The sequence below is a fragment of the Charadrius vociferus genome, unplaced genomic scaffold, assembly GCF_000708025.1.
Source record: "Charadrius vociferus isolate BGI_N301 unplaced genomic scaffold, ASM70802v2 scaffold134, whole genome shotgun sequence".
Taxonomy (NCBI): domain Eukaryota; kingdom Metazoa; phylum Chordata; class Aves; order Charadriiformes; family Charadriidae; genus Charadrius; species Charadrius vociferus.
In genome coordinates, this window is record NW_009648333.1 from 6,582,269 (window position 1) to 6,606,782 (window position 24,514).

The following is a 24,514-nucleotide window of genomic DNA, read 5'->3' on the forward strand; positions in this document are numbered from 1 at the left end:
TGAATAAAAAAATGAAAACAATCAAAAAAGAATTAAATCCTTTAGCAAGGAAAAGCTGAAATGAAAAGGAAAAGTATCTCTGTGAAAATTTGTCAAAGATTATATGCATATGGAGAACTGTGGTTTCTAATTCTACAGAGATTCCCTGCCCACTGAAACTTACTTAAAATAGCTTCTTATTTGTACAAGAAAGCAAAATAGGATTAAAAGCAAGAAGAACAGATATTAAAAGTCTGATATAATTAAGAGCTTTAAGAAACTAATGAACTCACAGAGGTCAAAACAACAACAAAAAAAGGCTTCTTGTTTATTCTTAGGATAATGATTTCTTAGTTATGTTTTTGGTTTGGAATTTTCAATCTTTAGAGATTTATCAGTTTTACTTTATTTTAATCATAGGTACCTATCCAAAGCCTGTGAGAGCACACATTTTCCTGATCACAGCTGAAGACATTAATTAAGCTTTCTGCTTAAACCTCCAGGTGGGCTGACAAACTAGCAGGGCCCTTGGCTTCATTTTAAGCAAGAGAAGGGAATAGTTTGATTAGTAGATCTGAGAAATTGGTTATACCTACAATAACATGATCCAATTAGAACAGACTTTTACAATGAAACTTGCAGTGCTGAGGACCAAACATTAACACTATTTGCAGTTTTGAGGTTATATTTCAGCACATTCCAGCTTAGTTTTACAGAAAAGGAATCCAGTTTGCATACTGCAAGACCATGCTATAACATATAACAGTATTTGGAAAGGATCAGGAGAGGCACTTCAAAAGCACGCTCTCGATGAAAACTAAAATGGTAAGTGGGATGATAGGGATCAGAGGAGATTTTGTTTTAAAGAGGTAGAATCCCATTTGAAAAGGACTGCAAGATGAAGATGAAATTCTGAGAGACTGTGCCCAGCCACTGGGAAGTGAGTCATTCACCTGCAATTTATCTTCAAGAACGAATGTTAAATGGGTCTATTAAAAAGAAATAAATCAAAAAGTCATTAAAAAGTTTGTTTTAATTTAAGATTATTATTAAATTACTGTAGCAAAACTAGTAAAAATCACATATCTGCAGAACATCACACCACCAGTGAAAGTGTCTAATAATCTTCATACAATTAAGGGAAACATTCATATGCTTACTATTTTTAGTTATTTGATCTAAGAGTAGTTTGCTTTAAGGGATAAGTGATGCAACAGCAAACTTTTGGTACACGAAGAGGAATCTGACCCAAATGTACAATTAAATGTGTCTTGTCATTTCACATGGAAATCCACTTAGAAGAAATCGGTAATCTCAGACGGTCTGAAGCAAGTGTCTCTATGTACCTCATGAAGGATAATTTCATTACCATGTTAGGACAACTGGAGGTCTTTGGACTCTTTTGCCTGGGCAGGAGGGTCTTTTCTGGCTAAAGGTGAGGCATGCATTAGATTCTAGCTTGGACTCATCCACAGTTAAGGCTTGGGTTATGTTTATTTACTCTATGTGCTATGTTCCAAGTTTGAACTTGTTTTTTTCAATGCTAGGGAATTTAGCAGCAAGGCTATATTAGGCTGGATGCATCTGCCATTGCTTTTCAATTTTGCAGCACACCTGGCCCAACTGTCATGCATATCCAGTACCTGCAGCCTTTCTGTCCTTAGGTGGTTCCTATGTAGGAACCGAGACACATGGTAGATAAGGAGGTGTTTGGTGCCAACCTGGTTCTCATTGCACTAAGGGATAAGGACATGTGCAAAATACACAGGGGCTGAAGTGAAAACTGGGTGGAGAGATTAATACGGATGTACATCTTCTGAATGCTAAACTCAAGGTCAAAACCAGATTTATGCCTGTTTGTTACAGAAATACGCACATGCCGCAAAGTGTTCTTTGTAGAATGCCTCATTAGATACTGATTTATACCACTTGAATTGACGCATAAAGCATCTGTGCCATGCTTACCGGGTGCCTCTTCCAATATTTTGATTGGCAATTACACCAAATTGCTGAAATCCACAGGTAAAAACCCAGACCAACAAACAACTGCAAACATAGAAAGGTACAGAACAAATAGCAAGAAATACATGAATCATAACACCAACTCGATTTGTAGTTCAGAACAGTTTTCTTAATGCTCCTCTGACTCTGTGAAGAGAAATTGATAAATGCCTTTAAATGTTAAGACCGAAGTATGAAGTTAAGAAAAAATGCAGTCTTCAGTTGAGAAAATATAAACATGGCCTCTTGCTCACTTTACTGACAGTATTTCAGATATTCCTATCAATTTTCTGTGTTTTCTGTGTGAAAACTTTTGAAGCATTTCAAGCCATTATTTTTCAACCAATGGGAGAAAAACTTTGAGGAAATAAAAAGGAACAGTAAGTGCCACAGCTAAGGATAAAAACTATTTCTTGTTTCCCCCAACATACCTGTCTTTTCCATACACTTACCTGAATTTTTCCCTAATATTCAATCACCACCATTTAATATAAGATAAAGAGCAGCACTGCTTCATTCTTGCATCAGCAGCTTTCAGGTAATCCCAGCACCTTTTCTGTGCAGTATAGGAATTCTACCAATTCATACGCTAACGTATAATTTTCCTCACTTTTATAAGAACAAAATTACATTGCCCTTCTTCATGCTGAACAATCAATGAAGCTACTTGAAAAATTAGTGTACTATTCAATATGAACTGCAGTGTTTCAAAAAACTACTTCACGCTAGTGGAGTACTTCTTAAAACAGAAGCAGCACCTGCATCTTAAAAGAACATGTTGTAGTATCCCAGATCTAAATAGTCGTAATGATATTTTTACTAAAATATTTTGAAAAACGAATTTTCTGCTTGTAGAACGTACAGTAGTTGCTCCTGCAAAAAGCTGATTCACTTTCTGCATTTTCTGTGCCAGCATTTTGGCTTAGCTTGTAAGGAGAGTTAATTGACATTCCAAAATGCCTACACTTCATTAAAATAACAACACAAGTATGAAAAACATTCCTTCTGGGATTTTGTAGTTACTTAGTTTACTCAGAGAGACAACAGATTTATAGGAAGATTCTGATCCAGTGGATACCAATAGAGAAACTCAGAGACAAAAATAAACTTTACTCAAATCTTGTATTTATATCTAGTAAGAGAAAAAAAAATAAATCTCTAGCCGTTCTGTACTCTTAGCGTAAACTTCAATTTTCCTTTCTACTAAAAACTATCGTGGCATCTTTCATGCAAATCACTACTGGAGTGCCAAGTTTAGTATCAACACAGATCTCACTTTTACTAATGAGAATTAAGTACAATGAGTTTGTATTTTTAAAAATTACCTAGGCTCCAGACCAAAAGAAAATTCAGCATCACCAACCTACATTCATGCTATTGCAATTACCACTTACACTTGCAAAGACTTCAGCAAGAGTATATACTGCAGTAGCTGTTGCAGAATTGTGCATGACCGATTGCCACCCTAAATTAACAAACTTTTTGAACTACAGTTACTTTCTTTGCAGAACAACTGATTTTAATGCAGCTAGAGATGCAAATGAGCCTCTGGCTGAAGGCCAAGAGCCACTTCTACAGTAAACCCCCAGATGTTTGTTGTACAATCAACGCTGAAACCATAATTACCAATTCCAGTACAGGATGCTAACTTGTTCAGCTGCTTCCACTATAAGACTTCTGCTTTCCTTGTCAGTTTTCTTTATCCCAGTCCCACCCATGAATTCCAACATCTATGGTCTGAAGTTCTTGACAGTGTTTATTTCCAACTGAATTTCATTTAAAAAAAAAATAAAAAAAAAATCCTATCCTTAGTTGGTGTCTATGAGGCACAAATAATACATCACACCACAATGCACTAGTTTACTGTTTTATGGTTTACTTTTTTAATTTGAAATCTTTATAGAGCTTAGAGATTTATCCTTGGAAAGCTTACACACTTGGTTACTTCCTTAAAATTTTCTTGCAGTTTAATTCTAAGCTTTTTAAACAAATACCTGATAACAAATCAGCAGAGTCTGATCAACACCAAGCTTTTAAAGTCTAACTTGATGTAGAAACAGTTCGTGTGTCTACAGGCTACGGTGCATATTACTGCTGTGCCTGAGTTTCAAAATGTAACATAGACAACAGTACACCTACATTTCTAGAGCAAAAGTAGTCCCAACTCAAGATGTTAAGTAGGTAGCATCACATAGCTATAACAAAGAGGAAATACAAAACCACCACCACAAAAAGACAAATCCAAATGGGGGGGGGTTGGACTAGATGATCTCCAGAGGTCCCTTCCAAACCCTGACCATTCTGTGATTCTGTGAAATCCACTTGGTCACTACTTAAAAAAAAAATTAGGAACTATTTTTTTTTCAAAAAGACAACAGACAGTGGGTCTTCGATTCACTTTAAGAACTAATTTATGTCATGTAGTAATTTGGCAAGATGAGGTTACCTATAAAGATATAAACTGGAATTAAGTTGGACAGATTCTTACATAAAGAAAGTTCTGGAAACTTTCAAGCAGACCACAGAAGTTTTTTTTTTGAAACAGCTTTTGATAATATGTTTGACATAACTAGTGGGTACAATTGAACTTTTTGGTCATCTGCAAATCAGTGGAGTATGTTGATGTCAAAATCCAGAAGTTTGAAAAAAATAAACTTTTAGTGTCTTCTGTCAGTTTCTCATTTCCTTAACTTCACATTAAGGGAGAATATTCTTAATGGGAAAATTATGTTTCACATTCCATAGAAATACTCCATAGAAATTTTAATACTTTTCTACAAAACCCACAGGAAATTACACTTGAGAAAGAAGAGCAGATCCAAAGTTAGAAACAGGAAGAAAGCATACAATACAGGAATTTGCTAAAACTCTGATCTATTTTTTATGTTATCTGTAGAATGCACGGTATTTCAGATTACTTGTTACAGACAAGAAGTTACAATTTTCAGGTAATTTTTTATTTGAAATTTTAATTTCTTTTAATAAAGTGAGTTCAAAGAAAATAATTGACTGTACTTTTGGTAATGAAAAGAATGTACTTTTTTTTTTTTTTTTTCTCTGTGCAGTTATTTCGTGAGGATGCTCTTCAAGTCAGCAAGGTTTTCAACTAGTGTTAGTGTTACTTATCACTCTTGAATGCAGACCAGTGTCAAACCCAAGTCCTTGTTATGAAATAATCAATGCTTCCATTTTATTTCTTCAATTAAGAAAAATCGATACTGCTTTGGAGTAACAATGTTAGCAAAGATTCAAGAGCATAATCCATAAGATGATAGAGTGTTGTATTTATGTATTTTACATCTAAAAAGGAGAATGACTACTCCCCCTGCCTTTTTTAAGGAGAGATTGAATTAACTACATATGGAGCAAAAAATACAACTGATATGTTTCTTGCATTGCCTAAAAAAGGAAAATTGAAAAGGACAGTTTTTATTCTAGAATACATTACTTGTTGTGCCTACAAATATTTTAGTAATTCATACTACTTTATTAAAATTCTTGTAGCACTTCTTGTGCCTATTTACCTTCTCTACATTATTTTAACTTGATAATTCCTCATTACAGGTAATGTTGCAGCCATATTACTTCCTAAAACTGATGGAAGTTCAACAGGTTTCTTGAGAAATTGATCTGGTATCACAAAAAAAAAAAAAAAAAAAAAAAATTTTAAAGTCATTGAGGGAGGGATTTCAGAATTATATAAAGGAGATTGAAGTTTAAGTCACAGTACTAGATGGATGGGAAATTCCTTCAGGGAATAGTGAAAAATAAACAAAAAATACGCTATGAAAGCCTTTTCCAAGCAGAAAATTTCATTGCTGGTGTGTTGTGGTTTAAGTGCAGCTGGCAACTATGCACCACACGATTGCTTGTTCACTCCACTACCAGCAGGACGGGGGGAAGAGAATTGGAAGGGCAAAGTGAGAAAACTTGCAGGTTGAGATAACAGTTTAATAAATGAAATAAAATAAAATAATCATAATAGTAAATTGCAATGAAAAGGAAAATAATAAAAAGAGAGAAATGAAATAAAAGACAGACAAGAGATGCAAATGAAAACAATTGCTCACCACCAACTGACCAATGCCCAGCCAATTCCTGAGCAGCCGTCCCCCAGCCAACCTTCACCCTGGTGTTATGGCTGAGCATGACATCATATGGTATGGAATATCCCTTTGGTCAGCTGGGGACAGCTGTCCCGGCCGTGTCGCCTTACAACTTTTTGTGCCCTCCCATCCTAGTTGCTGGCAGGGCAGTGTGAGGAGCAGAAAATGCATTGACTCTGTGTAAGCACTGCTCAGCAATAACTAAAACATCCCTGTGTTATCGACACTGTTTCCAGCACAAACCAAAAACACAGCCCCATACCAGCTACTATGAAAAAACTTAACTATCCCAGCCAAAACCAGCACGTGGTGACAAGTTGTTTCTGAAATGAGAGGTCTACAGCATGATATATTTCTTATGACAGGAAAGGCTGTGTATTACACACCCAAAAAATATGTCTGCTGTCTGGAATAAAAGGCTCCAATTCTTAAGCCTGACTAGTAATTTTAAAGTGTTTTGCATAAATATTCAAGTTATATATGTGTGTTCATATGCAAAAAAAAAAAAAAGAAAAATGAATGAATGCTGTTGATTATGAAGCAATAAAATCCATCTTAGTTTGTACTGAATAGCAAGAAAATACAAAGCTCATTTCAAACAGGAAACGGACAGTATTATAAATGCAATCCTTATGGTATTTGCTTGTGGTAGTCAGCTATCAGAAGCTGCGAAGGAAAAAGCAATTTGTCCCTTTAAAAGTGGAATGGTGTCGTAATCAGGGACTGCCAAAACAGGTGTAATGATTACTCTGTATCTTATCCTGTGAATTTCACTCCAGGTAGTCAAGGTAATATTCATTCTTAGTTTTTTCATGTTAAACTTCAGATTATTCATTAATTTTCTCTATTATCATGTAAGACACCAAATTGTGTGCAGTGTCCCAAAAAATATGGTATTTCTCAACAATTAGAATGCAGTTTTCTTTCCTTGCTTAGAATTTTATTCTTCTTGACAGAATACAGAAATGCTGACAAAAATAACAGGAAAAAAAAACAACAAAAAAAGCAAATACAATACAGGTCTGATAAATTATATAAACAGGTAGAAGAATTATTTTTTATAAGCTATCTCATCAAACTCTGGAACTAAGCTTCTATAACTTTACCACAGATGTCCTTAAAACAAAAATTGCTTCAGAACTTCTATTTGACCATCACATCTCCTTTAGAGTAACAAACAGATTTTGGGTTTGAATTTATTTGTATTTGGTTTTGAAGATTATTAATGGTTTATCTGCTTTGTATAATTTGATTACAAATGTTTTTTAAAGTGAGAAACATCATACAAGACACAAAGTATACTGAAAAAAAAGCTGACCAAGTAAAAGTGGACTGTAATAATTCTCTATCATTTCAAGGTAAGAAATAATTTTTTTCTATATCTAATGGATAAAATTAATTTTGTAAGTCAGCTTGCACTTCTGGAAATTACACATTCAAACTTTAGGATACCAATTTCTGTTTCAGAATAAATACCTTGAGAATCTTTCTTCTATTCATTTTCAAAGTGGTATCTTTGAAGTTCTGATTTGATTATTACCCCTGATACTTTTGAGATTCATCTGATATGGAACAGGAAAAGAAAAATAAGTCCTATTATTAATGAGTTAGAAATGATTGAAACTCTGAACAGCCAAAACAGCAATGCTTTCACTATTTTTCTTGTTCTTTTTTGCTTCTAGCAATTACTTGTTTGTGCACTCCTCCTCCTTGTTTTGTATCACATGAAAACTTGTGCACTATGTGCACTATGCAGGTCCATGTCATTAATGAAGAAATTAAACAATGTTGGTCTCAGCGATGACCCCATGAATACACCACTGGTGATTGGCCTCCAGCTGAACTTCATGCCACTGGTCACAACTCTTTCAGCCCAGCACTTTAGCCAGTTTTCATCCCACCACATTGTCCCTTTTAGGATGCACATCATCAGTTTGTTTAAGGGTATGTGATGAGAGACTGGATTAAAAGCCTTGCTAAAGGCAAGATTAACAGTATTACCTGTCCTCATCCACCAAGCTAGGCATTTTGTTGTGGAAGGCTGTCAGGTTGGTGAGGCATGATCTCTCCTTCAGAAATCCATGCTGACAACTCCCAACAGCATTAGTTGTATAATTTCATTGTATGAATATTCTTTGTTGGTATTACACTGAGTGGATATGAAGTAGATATCCTGCTAACTTAAACGCACTGTTTAGATTGTTTTTTTGGACAATTTTTCTTTTCTTACCAAAGAACCTACAAGCAAGGGCATTGCACAGCCTGACTTGTAAGAAATACATTTCAAATTATCTCAGCAACTGTCAAGCCAGAGCTAACAAAGTAGCCCTATTTTGGGGAGAAAAAATTATGTTGTTATGTACTTTGTGCTTAATGGCTTACACGAATATCATTGCCCTCCAACAACACCACTTTTTCCCCTCATTTTTATCTGTCCATCCATAAGTTCTAAGGTTTCTACAGAGGAGCAAAAAGTAAGGTCTACCTTAACTTTATAAAATCTGATGCAAAAGATATATGTTGTTCTTCTTGAAGAAACATGAGTAAATTCATGCATGAAGAGATAAAGGAAGACACAGATTTTTCTCCTTTTTGAGTCTCTTACAAGTCATCTGCTTTTACATTCCCGCTTTGGATCAGATTTTCTACAGAAATATTAATAATACTTTTTCTTTGTCTTAAACATAGAGCATTTCTTTAGGTAATTGCTTACCCTCTGTAAATTGCAAATACATTATTTTAAAGTTGCTCAGGGAAAAAAAGTGTCATTCCTCAGCTTAAGACACCTAAACAGTTAAAGCAGCTCAAACCAAATTCACTTTGAATGTTAGCATGAGACACAAGACACGACGATCATCAAACTGAAATATCACATGGTTTCATCGAAATTTGCCCCAGTGGAACACAGATGTATTACATGAAGGAAGTACTTGAAAAATTGAAAAACCAATTGATACCAACAACAACAAACCCCAGAAAAACAGTCTCTACTTCATTAAGTTTACCACAGCCTCCTGAAGAAGTGTTCCCCAATCAAATTCCGTTCCTCAGGCTGGTATAAAATTGGGTGGATATAGGGCACTCATGACTTTATTCATGAGCTGTAGCCAACCAAAGTGAAAAACTTGGATAATATTAACTCAAAATTTTCAGTATAACACGCAGATATCCTCCTTGACTGAACAACAAGTCACAGTAATAATAAGAGGAGTACAGGTTGACATGAAAAAATGATATGTTCAAAAGATAGAGTTGTACAATTGGATGACCCCCAGACAGGTTTCAGTGAAGTATAGCAAATCAAGGACAAAATCATGAATCATGAAAGTTCTTATCAGCTGTCAGCGAAGAGCGAGTACAGCCAACTCAATTTCAGAGTGGCAGTCCCTACAGAGACCACCAACAAATATGAGAGTGACTTGTCCCTTGGCAAAGCTTGTGATTAAGAAAACCTTATATCTTGTTCATAGCCAATAAACTGACACTGGGCTTTCAGTACATTGGAACTACATCATCTTGAGAGCCAAAATGACTTAAGGAGTCCTTTACGCCATAATAATGACTTTATTCTCAGTGACAGGGGAGTGATGCCAAGGGCAAGGCTGAAGAGTAGGTATCAGAAAAATGAACCAGGGAGCATTTCTGATTTTATCTGAGAGGATTGTGACACATAGCTGCAGAAACAAGCATTGCACTTCACAATGAGTAATAAAGGTGGCAGGTTCTTACATCTTGTGATTTTTTTGATAGTACAAAAATGGTGAGTAATGACATGTCCCAATTAGAATTTCTCTGATACCCATATACTACAGTTGTGGTATGATTGCAGGACTCTCAAACTAGTTTTACTGCATAGCAATGGGGTATCTTACAGAGCAGAGAGTGGATATAGCAAACCACTTGGCCTTGAATTTTTAGAAGAATATGTTTCAAGGGAGAGTGGGGGGAACACGTTTCTCCTCCCTAACACCAAAATCGATAAATACAGCATACTTGAAGGAACTCACATGAGATTATGAACATCTTGCAAGAAGGGAAGACTTTGGAAACTACAGCTCAGTCAGTCTCACTTCAGTTCCTAGGAAGATTATCGAGGAAATCCCACTGAAAATCACTTCAAAACCGATGGCGGAAAAGAAAGCCATTGGGAAGAAATGAGAATAGGTTTAGTAAGGACAAGCAGCACCTGATTTAGTAGTCTTGTATAATAAGAAGACTGGCTCAATGTACAAGAGCCGTAGATGTCTTTCCTCAACTTCAGAGACGCTTTTGATGTGATCTCCTACGCTGCTTCTTTATGACCCTATTGAAGAGAGAAGCTCAACAAGGGTATTCTCTCAGAAAAGGAATTTGGGGGTTCTCACAAAGACATCTAGGGCCCAAATACAAACCTAAGTACGTGCAATGTGCTGTCTGGAATTGACAAAGCTTAATTCTATGTTATTGATTATATACACCAAGAGAGAAAGAAATATACTGTAGAATTGCTTTTGTCAAGATTGGTTCAGGTTTGGAAACAAAACAAAATAAAATGAAGCTCTCTAGATATTTATAAGGATATTCAGTCTCCAAAGCAAAAAAATGGAGAGAAGGAACAACTGAAAGAAGTTCTGTTTTGAAACCTGCCTACAATTTCTTAGTTCTCATACAATCACATATTTAAAAATACAATATATAGAAAGTTTTCAGTTCCCTGCGTTCAGTTAGAAGTTTACGTATATTCAGTGCTTCTTGTTTTCTAGAGCCTTTTCTAATGACTTTTAACTAAATCATTACATTCCGTGTTCTGTAAGGATAACTATTGAAAACACATGCTCCCTAAGTTTCGAGAATACACTTTTAACCTTGTTAACTGCACTGAAAAAAACCAAAGCAATCCCCCCTAGTTTAAGGGACAATGAGTTACTTAGTTTATCTGCAATGGAAACAATTGTTTCCATTCACAAATTCAGTAGTATGGATGGAGTAGAATGATTATAAAGAAATTTAATTCAGAAGAAATGAAATACTTTAATAATTCGGATTATTGCATTATGTGTTATTTGATTTCATACGTCTCATTAATGACACACTACAAAGAATGTAGCTTGTGTAGTTTCTTCGCATCGTATAAATGCAAGCAATATAAACATGGGAGATACAACATTGTCTAGATTAAACTTACTGGCTTCAGACTAGTAATTTAATCAAAAGTACACAACTAGACCAACAATAGTCAAAATGAAATGTTTAGCAAAATTCAGTTCATAGATGATGCGTACCCTTGTTTCAGGGATATAAAGATGACAGTTCAGGAGCAAACGAGTCCTTATCAACTCAGGTTCTAATGTATCAGTTTGAGTTCTGACATGCAGTTAAGTCATTTGATGAAAATACGGAGTTATCTTTTTTGTGTAAACATGAAATTTTGTTTAGGAACCCATGGTTCTGCAGACACCACTAACTGAACGTAGAAAGCAAAGCAAGAGGAGAAAGGTTAGGGAAATGGAACCCTCTGAGCATCCTTCTTATTTTCACTTCTACAGACAAAACAAGAATGAATATTCAGTTTACGCAAGATCTGGATTTTCCATTACTACGTTTTGGTAGAAAATTGTATACTGGCAAGAGAAAATATCAGTAGAAGTTTTAGTTTGTTTTCAAGAATTAATGTATATTTCTTCCCCAACTGACTTAACTCAAAGCATTTTAGCATTTACTTCAAATATTCAAGGGTTTAATGAAGCAATCACAAGATAAAAGGCAATTTTTCCACCTGTACAACGTTCAATACACCTCTTACGACAAAGGCAGTTTAAGGTTTGCACTTTACCCTGCATAAATGATCTTTTTTTGGGGATCCAGGCATGCTGCAGGCAAAAGTGGTGATTTCAGCATCCGTAAGCATATGTGAACTTTACCCTAGCCACCCTTCACATTTAAATTGCAGCAGCTTAGAGCTCAGTTCAGCTACTCAACAGACTGCCCTGGACTCTTATCAGAAGTAGTTCACTATCAGAATCAGAGGTGAACCCTGTGCTATCAACAAACATGTTTTATCAACTGCAGATCTAACTAAAAGATAGCTCCAGCATATGTGTAAGAACTCCACTCATGCCTCTTTGCCATAATCTAGCACACCTGCTGCTGTACCCCACTGCTAATAGCATTGGTCTTCCCACCTAACTCTGCTTTAAGCTGAGTAACAGGAAAGCAGTGTTGCCTTGACCTGCAGGGCTGAGATCCCTACTTAGAGGTTCCCCAGGGGCCACTCTACAAACCATGATCACCAGTGCAGAGGAAATACACCCGTTCCGCAAAGTTATTATTGAATATGTTACAAGTCATCTGTACATTAATCACACATTGTCCCTTTAATGTCTGTGTTCTTTTAGGGAGGAATGATTAAATTTGCTTAAAGAGCAAACTCTCCTTTCCGAAAATAAATCATAGAATGGTTTAGGTTGGAAAGGACCTTGAAGATCATCTAGTTCCAACCCCCCTGCCATGGGCAGAGACACCTCCCACTAGACCAGGTTGCCCAAGGCCACGTCCAGCCTAGCCTTGAACACCTCCAGGGATGGGGCCTCAACAACCTCTCTGGGCAACCTGTGCCAGTGCCTTACCACCCTTAAAATGAAAAACTTCTTCTTAATATTTAATCTAAACCTGCCCTCTTCCAGTTTAAAGCCATTACCCCTCGTCCTATCACTACATGCCCTAGTAAAAAGTCCTTCCCCAATAAATAACATAACCATGTAAAAGACTGCAAAGGCATCAGCTTCAAATGAGTTTTTGACTCCACAGTATATTTTAACTCCCGTATGCATCAAACTTAAATCATTACTGCTTCCATGGAAAAGGTGGGAAAAAGCACTCTCTGTATCACCCAAAGTAAACACTAAGGGCTGGTGAGCAGGATAGCTCTTCAGAATCCACTGTCTGTATTGACTAGGTCTCTACTGACTATAGTGAGAGCTCAGAAAACCTGGCTCACTCAGATTTACCTGCCTCACTCAGGTTTCTACAACACCAAGGTCAATTCTGTAGGTGACAAAACAGCTAAAGTCACCCACCTAGGCAAGCACCATGCAGAGACATCACAAATACCTACGGTAAAGCTTAGCACAGCTCCAGAGGGTTTTTTTTTCATCATTCCCTCATGACATTAACTTTTGCATACACCAAAAGTTACTGAAACTTTAGCACAACTTACTGAGCAAGTTGGCAAAAGACTGGAATGTAGGCCTAGGTCATAAGCACTGCAAGATGAGAAGTCTATGTACATACCACATTTTTAGCTAGGTAACCAGTATTTTAACGTTGATAGATATAAGTAAACCTGCAAGACAAAAAATCTTTTAGTTTAAATACTTTGTCCAGCTAATGATCAACCCTATCTCTTTCCTTCTGCTGGTTTGAGGACACTTACTGATAGGCCTAAGAGTTTTCCATGAGCCTCACAGGACTAGTGTGACATTGTGTTAGGCTACTGGTAGACTTTGCATCCCTCTTCCTTTACAGTATTTACATTTGTGTGCATTTTTTTCTCAGATTGGTTACAGCTCTGAGTGAGATTAGGATCATACTTGAATCTCTCATTACTCTGACTTACAACAAAAGTTTCCATGTTTACTTTAACAGAACCAATGTTCCACAATACAAAGCCCGGTGCAAGCAAATATCCCAAATCATAACTCTCACATGCAGTAATAGGACATGGAACAATAATAGACACCATCCCCCCGCAGAAAGGAACTGGGAAAAATGCACAAGCTATGACTAATGTTCTACAACCTCTAAGAAAAAGCATGGTCCATGAAAGATTATACAGCCTGGACATTTTACACCAACTTCAAAAAGTCTAAATATTAGAATATTCCTACTAAAGAAGTTCATGATTTAGGCATGTTTTTAAAAAGATTTGTTGTACTAGATATTAAGGTTTAACAGAACCCTTACAATATTTTTCCTATTTAGGTACAGAGAAGAGACAGTATTCTAGTTAATTTAATGAATTCTAGAGTTTCATAATTGTAAAGAAAATATTAGAAGATTACAGAAACTACTTTAGAGATGCTCACACCCTTCCATGTCAAGGTGGTATAGGAAAAAAAACACTGCCAAAGTTCCATTTTGTAGATGCCTTTCCAATTTTAGAAGGCAGAATCTAGTCTTACTGATTTACTCCTGGTAACAGTGTTTAGTATTTAAATGGTTATTCATGTATTTACGCATTAACTATTTCGTTGTTCCACCCGCTCCACCCCCCCAAATTCTGATTGATATCAAAGCTATGATATTTGCATTTATTTAGAACTAATTCATCACCAAATTTTTAATTACAGATTTATCTTAGTTATTAGTATTTTTAGGTACATTGGAAACATTATGAACAAGTTTTTGTAAGAAATTGTATGTATGGTGAGTTGAAAAACTGAAATAATATCTATTCAATAAAGTGATCAAAATTCAACATTGTTGGGGAATGTACTGTTACTTAAATATTATAGAATTGTTCATTAGCTGGGACAATATTGTTACTCTGTTAAACATTGCAAGCTCTCAGTTTTACAGAGAGAGCACAAAGAGACTACCTCACACATCTATTAACATAAAAGTGGACTAATTAAGAGAAATGGGAAACTGTCATGATATCATTTATGAATGTACTTGAGACTTTTTTTATATGCATAGAAGACAGATTAAAAAAGACAGAATTTTCCACAAAGTCATTTAGGGTAAATATACTTTTCGTTCCTGTCAATATGCAGTATGCATATTAAAATTCTTCCCAGATGATTGACTGAAAACCATTGTAACATTATTCTCTCATCACAGGTCATTGCTTGCATGATAAAAAGAACTTGAGATTTCCAGTATGTCAAAATATTTTTTTAACTCATTGACAATGTTAATATAAACAGTGTGACTGAATCGAGTGAGTTAAAATGAGCTATACTGAATTTCTAAATACAGAATCTTGATTTTTGTTTTTCCTCTGTAACAACCTGCTGCTATATGATAAAACAATTACATTTAAGCAACATTTAAAATAGTTTGCTTTGAAAAATTAAATTGTAGAGTCATTATGCAGTTCAGCAAGATTCCCTGTACCTAATGAGGGGAAAAAAAAAAAAAAAAAAAAAAAAAAAAAGGAAGGAAGCAAGCAAAAGATATCACACTAACTACTACCAGAAAGAACTTAAGGATACACCAAACTGTTCCTTATTTCACTACATTTTGCACATATCACCAATCTCATTTTTCTGGAGTCCACACTAAAGGAAGAGTCAAATGTTCCATTCCCAGTGCTGAGGTCATTTGAAGTGTAAAATATACATGCTTTGAATCTCCTTTCTTTAAGATAAGACATTTCTTTTAAGAGGCAAGCAAGGTTTCAGAAAAAAAAGAAAAATAATTTTTGACATGAAGGAAGCTTTCACTGTTAAGATATTCTCAAAGCAAACCTCTTCTGATTGCTAATTGAGGAGGTGTAAGAATTAAACTTTGTAGTTTGAGACTGAAGAGATTCATTTATAGTAGCTGTAAATTAAGAAAAAAAAAAAGATGAAAAACACCTACCTTTCGGGAATGGATTTCTTTCACGTATAGTGGAAGTAGAAATTCAGATATTCCTTCAAGTCGTATTCCTTTTTTAGTGACTCTCAAATTTCCCATTCCATCCTACAATCAATAATATATATATATATTCACTTTAGGAAATAACCTTATCCAGAACAAACTAAAAAGAACACAGTAGCTGGCCTAATACCTAAAAATAATGAGTGCTGCCCCCCTGTTCTCAGCTCTCCTGAGGATCTTGGACAGGAGCTAGATGGGAGAATTTATAGGCAAACTTCACCTACGATTGAGGTATTTAACTGTACAGCCTGATGGTGAACTGCATACATTATTCCTTGGCTGCACCTAATTCAAGGGTACAAATGTAGATCACAGGTATTCCTTTACTGTAAAGGTGAAGTTAGGTATTGAATTCCAACTACTAAGTAAACCTATTAGTTAACTATCTCTAAATATATATATAACGTGTGGTAAAGAAATTTATTATTTTTATGTAATGAAATATTAGAAAAAAATATTGTATCATTGTTGTGTCGAGTCAACTGGTTTTGCTTTTCCTAACAATTAAATACATAGGAGAATATCCTCTAGGAAGACAGAAAAACATTTTTTTTATTAGTAAGTAGTTGCTCATCACTACGAAGAGCATGTTGCTGATGAAGAGAAGAACTTCAAAAACACTGAAGGTTATTTTTGTTTGTTTGTTTTAATTTACCTGAATAGAAATGGGAAAGGGGGCACAGTAAAAATCTGGATGAAACAAGCAAACCAAATGATTCAATGTTCAATAAAATATAAGCATAGAAAAGTGGCATAATAAGGCTTCAGCTGTATTCTAACAGGAAAAACAATGAAACCTGCTCAATACTTAAGAGACAGGATCATTTTGCAGACTTTTTATCCCTGGATGCCTGTTACTATATTCCTGACAGAAGATAATTTTCACTGTACAGCCAGTGGAATTCCACTTGATCCACTTAAGCGCAAAATTAGCAAATTTAACCTAGCTGCTGATTAAATGTTTTGAAGTAGCAGAACAGTGAGAACTTGCATTTCTGCTCTGTTGGCTGAATTGTGAAACAAGCAACCCTGACTTGCCAGGCAGCCATAAACAGCTGGACAACAGTGTCCCCAACTGCTATAGCTAAAGGTGGAAGAGGACACCAAATTAAACATTATACTTATCCAAAGATAGCACAGCCACTATACCACTATAGCTATTCCCTTTCTAAACCAAAAAATGATGCCAGTATAGCAGATATTTGATTGACACCACTGCATCCACATCTGAAGCTAGACTATGAAAATGTTAATTCTTTAAGACAACAAAAAGAGTTACATTTTACACAACTTAATTCAGCTGCTATTTCCCAGACACAATAAGGATATAGCGATAGATAGCTTTGCACACAATGACAGATTTGCAGAGAACATACTGTTGGGAATCATGCCTTTACATGTCAGGTATAGGACTAGAAGCCTAGATGACTATGACTACAAAACCAGATACTACCAGAGTCAGAAAACAAATATAAACTTCTTTCCAAAGCAGAGAAAATATGGAATAACAAAAACTACTGCCAAGGTTATCTATAATATAGGATATACTTATTAAAGTAATAAAGCACCAAGAGAAATTTACAGACTCTGTAATAGTCCATATAAAGTTTAGCAAAACTTGTAACTGATTACATAAAGCCAAGCACTGCCTTTTTGTTAGAAAAAGCGCTATTTGTATTCAAACTACATGTCACGGCTTCATGCCGGCCAGCAACTAAGCTCCACACAGCCACTTGCTCCATCCCTCCCAGTAGGATAGAGGAGAGAATAGGAATGGTAAAAGTGAAAAAAACTCATGGGTTGAGATAAAGACAGTTTAATAAGTAAAGCAAAAGCTGTGTATACAAGCAAAGCAGAACAAGGAATTCATTCACCGATTCCCACCGGCAGGCAGTTCAGCCATCTCCAGGAAATCAGGGCTCCATCACCCCTAACGGTTACTGGAGAAGACAAATGCCACCACTGTGAACATTCGCCCCCTTCCTTCTTCTTCTTCCCTCAGCTTTTATTGCTGAGCATGACACCATATGGCATGGAATATCCCTTTGGTCAGTTGGGGTCAGCTGTCCCAGCTGTCCCCTCACCCCCAGCTTCTTGTCCCCCCCCAGCCTACTCCTTGGTGGGGCGGTCTGAAGAGCTGAAAAGACCTTGACGCTGTTTAAGCACTGCTCAGCAATAACTAAAACATCCCTGTGTTATCAACATTGTTTCCAGCACAAATCCAAAACACAGCCCCACACCAGCTACTATGAAGAAAACTAACTCAATCCCAGCCAAAACCAGTACACTATAACAGCTGAATTATCAGATAATGCTTCTTAAAGAAGTGATGCTATATTCTAAAATATTTTTTTCTTAAATCAAGATATGAGATGTCTATACAAATCATTTCGCACATAAAACCTCAGGCATTTGTAGGCTTGCTAGCAAAAAGTACAATATGAGACAGTGGTGTCTATTTTTGAGAAGGAAGTAAGATAAAGAAATTAGACTTTGCTTTTGAATGTGCAAACTGCATCAATACCCATTGATTCTAAATTTCAGCAATCCTATTTTTCTATATATGCTATAGTAATAGCATATAAAATCATAATGCGAAAGAATAACCTGAGAAAAGACAACAACCATGTTATATTTTGGCACTGAATAAATACTCAACAGGAATGAGGTACCGATGTATTGATTTGGACACAAACACATTTTCTAACTGAAAAGGCAAATTCAATATGTTGTTTTCTCTGCTTCTGTGCGATGTTTGTAACTGCCAGGCACAAAATAATGTTCGCAATAAAACTGGGGGGGAAAAAAAAGAACAGTAAAAAAAATGCGAAGTCAAACTTCCCGAAAACTGGAAATGCTGAAATTAAGGCTGCCTAGGCAAATTCCAGCTGTTCCATCTTGCTTGTGTGTGTATGACAAAGTCCATAATTATACATAACATTTACCTTCCTGAATCCCAGCTAATTCCACACTAGGTTGACTCTACTCTTAATCAGTGTCTACCCACTATTTTGCTTTTGCCTCATTAATTTATTTGCTCTGCATCTTTTTGTGCTTTATTAAAACCCTGCTTTGAAGACAGCACTGTCAGTTTGTCTCTTGGCTTCTTTTCTCGTAAGTGTTTATTACTGAAGTTACACAGTTCTTCACAAGTATTAATTAATTTGCAAAATACCTTCGGTGGCGTTATAGCTGTGATATATGTTCTTATGTGATACTGTTTTTATGTTACTGAAAGGAAACTGAAGCACAGAAATTAATTTGTTCACTAATCTTTGGTACCTATCATAATTTCTTTGTTATTTTCAGCAGTGGGAAGTCAATTTGTATTGCCAGTTTAAACTGCCAGAGTCTCAGAAGTAAACTAACAATAGACCCTTCTATGTCCATAAGGGCTTCCCCTTTTCTGCGTGATGCTTCTAAGCCCTCACTCTTTAGTTCTTCAACGGTGAGCTACCCATCTACCAGAGACCAACAGGTTGAATGCAGGCAGAGTCTGGACAGGCAGGAGCACTCTAGTTTCGGTAAAATTTCATTATTCAATATGAGAAGACAGACACTACATTCTGGAGCATAAGCCACAAATGGTGTTATAAGATATAAAGCTGAAATAGGGGGACTGTGACCTTAATTGCTTGATAAATGCAGTAATCTTCCAGAAAGTAACTTCCTGAAGTGTGAAATGACTGGTGTGAAATAAGACTGAATAGTAAAATAAAGAAAATTGTAAGATGTGCACTATGATGTGCTTAATGAGGCTCTCCGCATTCAAAGAATCACTGCCCAGTACGTTTTCTTCATCAATAATTCCCCATCCAGTTCAAAGAGGGGTTGAAATAAGAAGAGTTTCTTGTTTCATTGAGTTAGAACTATGCTGTTATAGAGAAAAATTCAAGGGTTTTCAGAGGTACCATAACTTGGTCAAAAAGTTATTAGGATTGAAAAGATTAATCAGAGGAAGGTCCAGTCTTCTTGGCTCTTTTAATGCCCTTATAATCACGAAGATCAGTTTAACTGCTGGGCTCGCCCAGAAAGATGGAAATTAATATTAAAGAACTTAAAGAACCACAGAAGAACTTTATCTAAAAACATACTAAGATATTCCTGTAGGTAGGATTTTGATGTAATATTATTAGTGTAATTCATTTTAGGCATTCCTTCTGCCAATCTTCCAAATAAACTGCCTGAATTACTGTCTGCTTTCCAGAAAATAAATACTCAGATTATCATTTTGGTGTTATTTGATTTTATTCAAGTGCAAAAAAAAAAAACCAAAAAAACACTTGGAATGAACTATTCCAGTACTTTCTCCCAATAGGTAAATGCTAAGTTCATATGAAGTTGTTTTTTTCATAGCAGCCTGTATGGTGCTATGTTTCGGATCGGTGGCTAAAATAGTGCTCATAACACACTGATGCTTTGGCTATTGCTGAACTGTGCTTGCACAGCATCAAGCGTTCCCCCCCCCCGCCCTTCTGCCCTCCAGGCAAGTAGAGGGGGATGGGCAAGGAGTTGGGAGGGGACACAGCCAAAGACAGCCGGCCTGAACCAGCCAAAGGGATATTCCATACCTATAACATTATGCTCAGCAACAAAAAGCAGTGGCAGAGGAAAAAACTGGGGGGGGAGAAGGGGGATTGTCTTTCAAGGCAGCCACTGCTCAGAGGCTGACTGGGCATCAGTCTGTTGGTAGTAGGTGGCAAGTGTTTGCCTTTCCATCACTTTATTACCTCTTTATGAATATTTAATGTTTATGATTATTCTCAGACTGTTATTCCATGTACAATTTTCTCTTTTTCCCCCAAATAGGAAGATAAAACAAACTAACAGTGACCCCGCCTCATTTATTTTGTTCTTTTCCCTACCTACGACACTAAGAAAAAACAACCCCCTCATCTTTACACCTACCTTACAGATATTATAGATAATAAAATCATCACTATCAGTATTTTATAGCATTCTTAGATTATATAAATTTTCTCTTATGAACACCAGAAATTCAAACAAGGAACTGTTAGAAACTTAGGAAAACTAAACTTTTTTTTTTTTTTAATGTTGTTGCTTGTCTTACAAGTACAGCAATCTAGGAATAATTTTATCGAATTTGAACACTACACTAAAGTCAATGAAATCCCAAACTACACTTATTACAAATCTCTGATAAAGAGAGCATAATATTGAGTCAAAGCATATTGAAAAGCATAAAAAAGTTTTGGGAATCAAACAACTAATACTGACATTCAGAAATTTTTCAAGCTCTGACTTGTATATAAACAGGCAGTTTAATGTTCTCACATGGTCCTATAAATGCTATATAAGAAAGACTGAAGTTAATTTGCACTGTCTTTAAAAGAATGATCTTTTAAAAGATTATTTCTTGACAATGTGCTGAAAATTCTACTTATAGTAAATTCTATTTCTGCCAAATAAACTATTAAAGCAACATATTTTATGATAATTACAAATAGTAAAGCATATGATAGAACTATAAATACTTCTCAACAAGCCAGGAGGTTGGCTAAAACTACAACCTGTCCTAACTAATCCTGTAGCACACGTATTGCTGTATAATGAAGTGTGCTGTGTTGTGCTTTCTTTTCTCTCCTTTTTTTTTTTTTTTTTTAAATTCTTTAAACACTAAGGCATTCTAAAGAACATGCAGATAAGGAATTCTATACAAATTGCTGACAAACAAGAAGCGTGCAAGAACAAGGTTAGCAATCTGCATAACAGCCAAATCTCTGTGACATACATGACAAGAACTGGGGACCTAGGACAGGATTCTCAATACTGGCTTGGAAGATCTTGAAGCGACAGAAAGGGAAGGTTTGAAGCAAAGCTGTGGACTACTTCAATGGGAAATAACATTTCTTCTGAAGGAAAGTCACTAAATCTTGGCACTCACTCAGCCTAGATAAAATAAAACCTATGTGCATGAGACCTATCTCAAATCCATATCTTTGATATTACAGAAGCCTGCAAATCTATGGGTAGTACTGCTATGTCACAGATGTGAAAGTGGAGATACCTAGTTCAGATCACAGAATTCAAAATGCCTTGGTCAGAAGAGACATAGGAGAGTGTGATACTGCAGCTCAGGATTTAAAACTCTCCTTAAGTGAGTTGAGAACAGAGTTCTGCCAGATAATGATAAATAATAATTTGTCGCGTATCTCACAAAGTGGGCAGTTAGAAGGCAGCAAAGCACCCTGCTAGTTGAAATACAAGGTTTTTCCTCAGGATTATGTACTTGACCTTACATTCACAAGCACTGTGAAAAGTAAACTGAAGTGTTGGTTAATCTGAACTGACTAAAACTTGAATATGTAACATTTTGTATTTCAGTTTTGTATGAGGTTTTTCCTGTTCTCCTGAATTGTAAAATACACCAAATATGTTTCAGCACTTTACAGCAGGAACAAAGTAGTCAGTGTGCCAGGAAATCCTTTATTATCAATAACATTCAACTTTTAAAATTTCTCCTGTTAGATGTAATATTCTGCTTTTTTTTTTTTTTCCTGAGTATATATTTAAACCCAAATTCTGCCTCCAAAAGCTCAGTCTGAAGAGGGAAGCACTGAACAAAACAGGGAGTGGGGGGGAGTAGCATTTAAACAAAGCGCCTAAATACATTGTCCTATAATTTAATAGGCATTGACGGCCTGTTGCCTTGTAGGCATCATAGCAGAGGCTAAACATGAAAAGGAATCCGGATGATGTGTTTGCAGTGCTATGAAAGAGTACAGACAAAACATCTGCAAGTGTACAAAGATACTATGCAGAAGGAAAAAAAAAAAAAATAAGGGAGGGTAAGGGGCAAGATGTCAGAAGAAAGGCGTTGAAGCAATGAAGCAGTGTTGAATTATACTGAAGTCGGAGAAAGAATACTGAATTTGATATGATGGTGCAAAAAGCAGATAATGTAGAGAGAGTGATTGGGACGATTAGGAAGATGAAAGACATTAGCAGCTACGTTGGTGATAAAATGGAAGAGACATCCGAACGGTTGGGAGGAAGATAACAAGGGAAATTATTTGTATTGTGTTCACACACAGAAAAAGCTGGATTTCATAAACATAGTTGGAGCGTAATTCCAGCTGGAGAAAAATGATCCTTGGACATGGTTATGGATGCACAATCGAAAGAATAACTCCAGGCAGTTACAATCTCTCATAAACAGAAAAAGGGTAGTAGTATCATCAATGAAAACAGAGTGCATTTTCCTGGATTACCAGGAAAGATAACTGTGAATTTCAGTAGCCAAATATAAAGGTAAAATGATAGAAATATATCCAGGAAAACACATCGGGATGGCAAAAATCTGGATTGATGGAAACATTTGTGTTCATCCATCTGCTGAAAATAGCAGCAGACATTGTGTAAATGATAGGCAAGAGTAGATATCGGGAAAAAGCTGGGGAAGAAATTACTATAGTACAGTGCAGCAATGTTTAAAGGGATACAGACTAAGGGAAAAAATAACCTGTGGAAATTCAGTACTTACAGTGAGATTTTAAGTGGTAAAGCTGTTAAAAGAAAGAAAAGTCAGACTATCGTCCAAACTAAAGGGAATTAGAATAGCCTGAATATATTCTGTCCTTTAGAATGTTGTTTGGTTTTTTTTTTGTTTTTTTTTTTTTTCTTCAGTGTGTGGACCATAGCCTGGCTTCGTCAATTACAAAAGTAATCTTGAAATGAAAAGTCTATATGTGCACATATTAACAAAAAAAAAACAAACAAAAAAAAAAAAAGCCTATCCAGACCAGAACAATCAAATACATCTTTCATGCTTAGAAGTTTGCTTTTATTCCCTGGTCTAGGTAGTTATGTTATTTTTGATTCATAAATGTGTCCTGTACTTTTAAGGCAGAATTCTGTGTTATCTGTTCTCATAAAGTATTCTAGATTAAGGTACAATTAAGGTACAACTCATATATATATATTCACAATAAATTATAATTTTTATGTTCTTCAAATAAACATAATTAATAAAATAAGAAAAATAGAGAACTTAACTATGCAATTCTTCTCCCCCCAAATATCTGACGATCAGGAATTTAAACAATAATGACAAGACTGCCAGACCCATTGAAGACCAGCAATTCTTACAGAAATTAAGGTGAGAAGGATATGAGGTCTAGACCAAATAGTATAGAAATGAACAGTCTTGTATGTAACATCTCTTAAACTCTTAGACATGAAACTAATTCTTTTCTTTATTTGGATGCATATTCTCTGCCCTACCATTTTATTCAATGTTCTGTTTAAATTAAAATTCTGTGACTCAGTTAATGTGTGGTCAGAGTAACAAAAAATAATTTTGATCCCAATACAGCCTCCTACAATCAATATTTAATGAGTCTGAAAACACAGAATACTCTTTTCAATTCCATACTTCATGCAGGTGGAATGGAAGTATAAAACAGAGTCAGGGAATGGTAAAATGTCTTCTCTGTAATCGCCAGCAAAATTATTAAGTAAGAGCTATTGAAGAGTTTCTGGTGTAGGTAGGGTCAGTCACAGGACACCAGCAACTACATAAAGACTGACAAACAGGCTGGAAACAGAAAACAGTGAGATGAGGTGATGAGGTAAAGAAGGTCTGTCCCTTATCCAAAGGTCAACACCGAGAAGTGGTTAATTCAGAAGTATTGTTCCTTTACTCATTGTCTTTCCCCCGTCTTTCTATATATGAAGTCAAATTGATCACAGAAGGTGATAAAGTAATTTCTTCACACCAGAAAAAGTACTGTGCAGCAGAAGTTTGTGTGTATTGCTTTTAATTCTACCATTACTGGGAGAAA

General features: G+C 35.8%; 1 protein-coding gene across 1 annotated transcript in view; it reads right to left on the reverse strand.

Moving 5' to 3' along the window:
• Positions 1–24,514, reverse strand: part of SGCZ (sarcoglycan, zeta) — a 227,451-nt gene that overhangs the window by 113,806 nt on the left and 89,131 nt on the right. Inside the window, exon 2 of the mRNA XM_009884990.1 lies at positions 15,651–15,752. Within this exon, the coding sequence (XP_009883292.1) occupies positions 15,651–15,752 (102 nt within the window). The remainder of the gene's footprint in view (positions 1–15,650; positions 15,753–24,514) is intronic.